Below are 7517 nucleotides of genomic sequence, written 5' to 3' on the forward strand. Positions count from 1 at the left end.
AATGTATACTTTTGCATGCATGTATGTGTATGCATACCTTTCATATTCTACATTTATATGCATTACTGTTATCACTTGCTCATTATAAATGCAGGGCAAAGAGAAATGATATCTGAAACAAAACACATTTTCAACATACAGAAATGGCAAGTTACTCACACATACAAAAGCACTATAAGTCATTAAGACTTGCAAAATCTAGGCCTGCTATTAAAAGTACTGATATCAAAATTAGGCCAAGTTATAATACACAATATTGCCTATCTTAGCTAACACTAATTAAACATGCAGTATTTCAAAGCCATTTTGCTACCCAGTGTTTCCTATGTTATTTCAAGTAACAAGGCCCTGTGTTTTGTCATTTTACTATGTGAAGAGAATGTGGTCATTCAAAGCATATGTGTCATATTAAAGTGTCAAATGCCAGTCATACTGGCATTTGTTGAATAATTTCAGCTGTTTTACAGCAATTTCTGTTGTATGACTACATAGTATGTTTACACAATTGCCTGCATTCAGGCTATATGAGAAGCACATCTTGAATAAAATGCATGAATAAAATGGTTTTGTTTGGGAAAATTGTTTTCAGCCAAGATATATAGAAGAAATTATACTATTGTACTTTCTTGGCGAAACTTTATTTGAATATCAAGCCTATAGTACTTTATTGTGGCAAACATGTCTGGATAGGTTTGTAAGATTCAATATGTATTTTACAAGCCTACATATTCCAGATTTTTATATGATATTTATTTATTCCCCTCCCCCCTTCAAGTCATTGAATGTTCCTTTGTTTAGATGTGTGTTTGTACATGTGAATATTATATGCTGCTTGGAAAATGGGGATAATGAAGTATTGTGTGTGTGTGCTTGTGTACGTGTGTACAGTATTTTATTTAAATTTTTACAATCAGAAATGTTGCAGATTTTGAGAGCTTGTATGTTTTGTAAAATAAACTGGACAAGTATAAACATATGCTTTCTGGTGTGTGAGTGTTCATCGGGTGTTTAAAATATTCATTTAAATGTGTTCTTCCATGTGGCCATTTCTTGTCTTTTTTTGTGATACTTTGATGTGACACGTAAAAGTTTGAATGACCACAATGTGTTGAGACGGTAAGAAGAGAAAACAAAGGGCCAAGTTACGTGAAATAATTTAGGAAACATTGGGTAGCAGCATGGCTTTGGAATACAGCATGTTTAATTAGTGTTACTAAGATAGGCAATATTGTGTATTGTAACTTGGCCTAATTTTGATATCAACACTTTTAATGACAGGCCTAGATTTTGCAAGTCTTAATGACTTACAGTGATTTGTATGTGTGAGTAACTTGGCATTTTTGTATGTCGAAAATGTCGTATTTGAATTATATTTGAATTAATTTGTGGCTGGTTGCCAAGTTTGATAGAGTTGCCAATTCTCTGCGGTAACTCAAAATATTTGCATCAAATGAACAAAGTGGTTATATTGGTCTATCAATTTAAAACTAATGGTAGCTACACCCTTATTGTACTATAAATGGTGAATGGACTGCATTTATATAGCGCTTTTATCCGAAGCGCTTTACAATTCATGCCTGTCATTCACCCATTCACACACACTCACACACCAACGGTGAAAGGCTGCCATGCTAGGCGCCAATCAGCTCGTTGGGAGCAATTTGCTATATCACAATTGATGTGTAACAGTGACAATTATATCAATTTATTCAAAGCTGTTGAATGTTAAACAAGTTCCAGTGTTGTTTTAAGCTGAAGGTTGACACAAGATGTACATGTAGTTGGAATATTTTCTTTCTAAAGAAATTTCAGCTTGAAACCTGTTGATTAAACTTTTTAGCTATTTGAAGTTGAAAAAAGATGTCCCTTGGTATACAAATGTTTCCTTGATATATTAACTTTCATTCATATTAAGGTAAGCTGAAATGGATTGGCTGACATTATCTAGCTGTCTATGTGAAGCACAATGGATGGCAAAAGAAAATGTAGTGTCATGGAAAAGTATATGCCCCTTCCTGATTTCCTCTATTATTACATAGGCCTATGTCTCCCACTGAATGGTTTCAGATCTTTAGACAAAATGTAATGCTAGATAAAGGGAATCTGAGTATACAGAATACGCATGTCATTTATGTCACCCATGTGAAAAAGTAGTTGCCCCCTTAAAATTAGTAACTGGTTGCACCACCTTTAGCAGCAATAACTACAACCAAACACTGTAATTCGATATCGGTCTTTCATATCACTGTGGAGGAATTTTAGGCCACTCATCTTTGCAGAACTGCTTTAATTCACACACATTGGTAGTTTTTTGAGCATGAACTGCTTGTTTTAGGTCCTGTCATAGCATCTCTATTGAGTTTGACCACTCCAAAAGTTGTATATTTTCCAACATTTAAATCTGAATTTGCTTCTGTGTTTTGGATCATCGATGGCCGGACATTCTCCTTAATGGTCCAGGAAACTGTGCGTTCTTTGGTGATGTGCTTTAATACTTTTTTGCATTCATGAATGACCAAGAAATATTTTGTAATGATTCTTGCCAAACTATAATAAAAAATAAATAATAAAAAAATATCTAATTTTCAGTGGGCAGGGGTAACTGGGTGTTAGTTACTTAACACAAACCTTAAGTCCTGTGAAATCCTTTCTACGTGTAATTTAAATGACGCTCTTGTGCGGGTAAGGCAAGCAAAGTTGAATGAGGAGAAAGCAATGCATTTTTTTCTTTTCTGGAAAAAGAAGACGCCTACAAGAAATGGGTTTTATTTCTGTAGGCCATGGGCGCTGCAATATTACAATAACCTGTATAGTTAATATTTGCAGTGCCCATTTTCACCTGGAACTTGTCACTGAACGTGTGGGATCGGTAAGTAGGCCTACCTTTAGCTAGTGACACTTAAATAGCTTTCAAGCTTAGACTTGTGGAATCATATACTTTTATTCACATGTGATGTCTGGAGTTTGCGACTGCTATAGAGTCTGTGTTAGTGTACAGTAGCTCAGTGTTACAACGTTATTAAACATTGAATGATCTTCAGGGTTAACTATAGGATGGTAAAGCCTAGTCTGTTACTTTACTTTTTTTCATTCTGTCTGGTAGTCTTAAGGTTACTGCTCTAACCGCCTCTAACCTAGTTAGCGATGACAATTGGTCTACATATGACGTGTCTTACAGGTATGAATGTTAATGAGCGAAGGATACACGCCCACCCTGTCCTCGTCTGCTGAACAGGTCACAATAATCTAATGATGTTTATTACAATTTAACGGTTATATTTGGGTTAAAAACTTGAACATTAAGTAGACAATCAGTTGTCAATTCTGGGGAATATAACTGCAATTGGAATACAGTTTCCTGGACAATTTCATGGCACCTTCAATGAGGGTAAGTCATCCAGATCCTGAGACAGCAAAGCATCCCCCACCATCACACTACCACCACCATGTTTGACTAGGTGTGATGATCTGGCACCTGTGTCATCAAAAAAGTTCAATTTTTGACTCTTCTGTCCATAGAGCATTATCCCAAAAGGCTGGGGGATCATCCAGGTACTTTTTTGCTAATGTGAAACGAGCATTGATGTTTCTCTTGGTTAGCAGTAGTTTCCACCATAGATATAGAAACGTAGATACCGCATTGACTGCTTTGGCCCGTTGCTGCGATAGGTCAACATCGCTGCCATATTGGAGCGGGCAAGACTGGCCTGTAAACAAATACAAGTATACGGGGGAGCTGCGGGTTTTCTGGATAAAAAAAGCACTATAATGTTTACATTTCTCAACCAATTTCAGTGAGTCATTTTTATATTCAAGGGTTTATGATCTACGTAGAGTAGAATTTTTTTTTTTTTTCCCCTCCACGTAGATCATAAACCGTTGAATATAAAAACGACTCATTGAAATCGGTTGAGAAATGTAAACGATAGCCATCTTCAACTGTTCTACTGTCTAGCTAACTGGCTGTGGCTATTCAGTAAGACAGCTGAAGAGCTAGCTTGTGAAACCTAATAGTTATTTAGTTAGCTAGCTAACCAGAACTTCGCACTGCATTTCAGTCTTGCTAGCTCGGCGTAGCTTTTTCATAAGTAGACAACGTATCTAGCTAACTAGCTAATGTAATGTACAGTCTTGCCGAATGCTTCTATAAAAACATCGACTGCCCTATTTATTACTTCTACTTGCAGAAATGTTATGAACCATATCAGAAATAGCCACAATGAGTCCTGTAGCTAGCCAGCAAAGCATTCAGTTTCACCTAATTTACACATGACATTACACAAGCTAACATACACAAATACCACACACATACAGACCCTAACTTGGATTCTGTTCATATGTTTATTGTACTCATGCTTTGGCAATATGTATGCCAATAAAACTGAATTTTAGAGAAAGATGATGGCTAGCTAGTTAACATTATCTTTTGCTAGCTAATACAATGCTCACTGACTGTGAAGCCACTGTATGCGACACCGCCTCCATTCATTTTGAATGAGAGGTGGTGGCACCCCCACAAGGCATGTTCAAGGGTTTATGATCTACGTGGAGAAGAAAAAAAGTTTTGAAAAAAAAAAACACTTTTTTTTTCTCCTCCACGTAGATCATAAACCGTTGAATATAAAAATGACTCCTTGAAATCGGTTGAGAAATGTAAAAAATAGTGCTTTTTATCTAGAAAAACCGCAGCTCCCCCGTATACTTGTATTTGTTTACAGGCCAGTCTTGTCCGCTCCGATATGGCGGCTACGTTGACGTACGATCCAAAGGCCAATGCAGCGTCTATGTATACATGTTTATGGTTTCCACCTTGTTACCCTCCCATAAATCCCATTTTTTCCCATTCTCTTTCTTATTGGGGAGTCATTAACACTGAACTTAGCTGAGGCTAGAGAGGCCTGCAGTTTTTAGGATGTTCTTCTGGGATCTTTTGTGACTTCTGGATGAGTTGCTGCAGCACCCTCAGAGAAATAAGGGGTCAATTACTTTTTCACATGGGTGATATGGCTGTTTTATAACTTTCTTTTGTAAATAAATTAACTATTAAAAAGAATGTGTTTTGTGTTCACTTTGTAACCCTTTCCCTAATACTACATTCTGTCTGAAGATCGGAAACCATTCAGTGTGACATGCAAGAATGGAGGAAATCAGGAAGGGGGCAAGTACTATTTCACGGCACTGTACACTTATGAGCAGTTCAAATAAAAATGTTCTGTAATTCCAGACTTGTCTTTGTTTTCTGAAAATGTTATTGGTTTTATTAAGGCTGGCAAAATGCATACATCCTTGATTTTGTAACTGTTTAATAAATTAATTTTCTACTCCGTATTCATCAGAATGAACCGTTTCAGTGATTTATGAAAAACACCATCCTCCCTATTAACATTTTACAATTTGATCGCTGGGCATGCACTGTAGTAAATATTTCCTGCTGAAAATAATCGGGTCATATACACATACAACCTCTGGAGATGTGGCAATGCTGTACGAACTGCTTTGCAGTTACTTGAGGTGTGTTTCCTTGCTATAGACCATGATCCCCAAATACCCCATTACAGCTGTTGTAAAGATGTAGGTGTTCAGAAACCTCTGTAAATATATTTTTCATTGTACACAAAAATTCTGGAAATCCCACACTAAAACAAATGTGATGTGTGATGGAACATTTAACCCACCAACACCTGCACAATCATGTGTTAAACAGAACTATAGAAATGTATTTAAAACCACTATAAGTACCCTGACATTGATTCCAACTTGTAAAGACCTGAGGCAAAACTTAACCTAGTAGACCCAGCAGCCTTACAAAGGCCTTTTTGAATCTGAGATTTTGTATTCTCCTAACATAATATGTATTTAATTTGCCAGTCCATTTGAACAAAAACGAGATGTTTGAGGAATCCAGAGGAGAAATATGGTCAAGCAGATTCCATTAACTTATAAGCTTGTGACCAAGCCCAACTTGGGCATTATGGTTGCCATCTTTTACAGAGCCCATGTGCACAGGATATAGGGTTTTCTGGTTTTAACTACCAGCAAACTGTTTATTGCTTTCATAACAGAAAGTCTTTAGGAATCCCTGACATAAATGTGCTGTTATCGTTTTCGTCTCAGCTGAAAATGGCCGGCAGGGGTAGACTGCCTGCTGGTAATCCAACTGCTGTACTTTATTTTCAGGGAGAGCTTTCCTGTTTTTGGAAGTGGAACTTCACTTTCCCTAAATGGTTCAGACATACAAATTTCACTGTCTGCCAGTATTGACAAATAATCAAGTATTGTGCTGTGAGAAAACCCTCATATAAACACATTTTTATGGTGTCAGTGTATGGTGTTGAATGAATATTCCAGGAATGATCTTCCCACAGTGGTCAGGTTGGCAGTATTGTTGCCCATCTTCCAACACAGACTGAATTGTGGTTCCCTGCCTATCTGCACCCCCTAACAATTCTAGCTTTTGTACCAATTCAGGTTATGGGTTGTAGGCAGAGAGTGTCTTGCATGGACAACATGCATCGCTACTTTGTTGCATTTTTAAAAATGCAATAAAGGCTGTTTCTTTTGGCAACAGTGCAAGTGCATGTTTAAGCAGTAACCCAGTGAGTAATACTGATGTCTAAGTTAGTTGGCTGCATAGGCAAAAAATGGCTCCAAGAAGACACACCCTCTTGTGCTACATGTAAGTGCAGTATGAAAAAATGTAACTGGTACATTACAACAAAGTTGTGGTTTGAATAGGCTGCTGCAGTAATACACTGGTAATTATACCCAGATTTCATAATCATAACAGATGTAGTTGTAGGTCATATTTTTAATGTTTCATGTTTCTGTCTTGCTGCTGCTCATGAATGTGTTGTTTGACTTTGACTTTGGCTTTCTTATTTCAGAGTGGCAGGACACCCCTTGGCTCAAAACGAACGCTGCCTCCACATGTTTTTACAAGATGAGTCTCTGGACAAAAATTACACACCCTCCAAAGTCCGACAAGCCTGATTTTTATTGCAAGTTGCTTTGATTATGTCCAAATTGTGTATCCCAAAGTTGAGAGTGATCCGTTTTAAGCCTTGATTGAAATATTTTCAGATCAGAGTTCTTTATTTTGCTTAATACACAATGCTTCTGTTTTAAAACTGAACTCTGAAGCAAACAGTATGGTTAATACATGATCTACTCTTGAAATATCACAAGTTCAGTGTGAAATGTTGTCTTTACCAGTAAGGTATTTTTCTAATATATATTCTGTATTGCAAAATCTGTCATTTTAATGAACAACGCCCATGCTACACTACCATATCTAATCCACATGCACAAACTGCCTCACCTGTTCGCCATTTGGCTGTCTGCACAACTCTTGTTCACTTTATGATGTATATTATGTGTGCAGTCTACCAGCACTTGGAGCCTGTAAATGAATTTCTATCAAGAACACACTGAGGCAATAAGAGACTGTCATTTTTAAAAGTTTGTACACTGCTGTGCCATTTTGTTTTAAAACTTTCCAATAAAACAAGTGGAACAAA

General features: G+C 36.9%; 1 protein-coding gene across 2 annotated transcripts in view; it reads left to right on the top strand.

Moving 5' to 3' along the window:
- LOC135254714 (sorting nexin-3) overlaps positions 1–7517 on the top strand; it is a 34771-nt gene extending 27254 nt beyond the window's left edge. For both annotated transcript variants that reach the window (XM_064335150.1, XM_064335142.1), the window contains one exon: positions 6885–7517. In XM_064335150.1, the coding sequence (XP_064191220.1) occupies positions 6885–6990 (106 nt within the window). In that variant the 3' untranslated portion in view covers positions 6991–7517. The remainder of the gene's footprint in view (positions 1–6884) is intronic.

This window comes from Anguilla rostrata, chromosome 1, assembly GCF_018555375.3.
Source record: "Anguilla rostrata isolate EN2019 chromosome 1, ASM1855537v3, whole genome shotgun sequence".
In the NCBI taxonomy this organism is placed as follows: domain Eukaryota; kingdom Metazoa; phylum Chordata; class Actinopteri; order Anguilliformes; family Anguillidae; genus Anguilla; species Anguilla rostrata.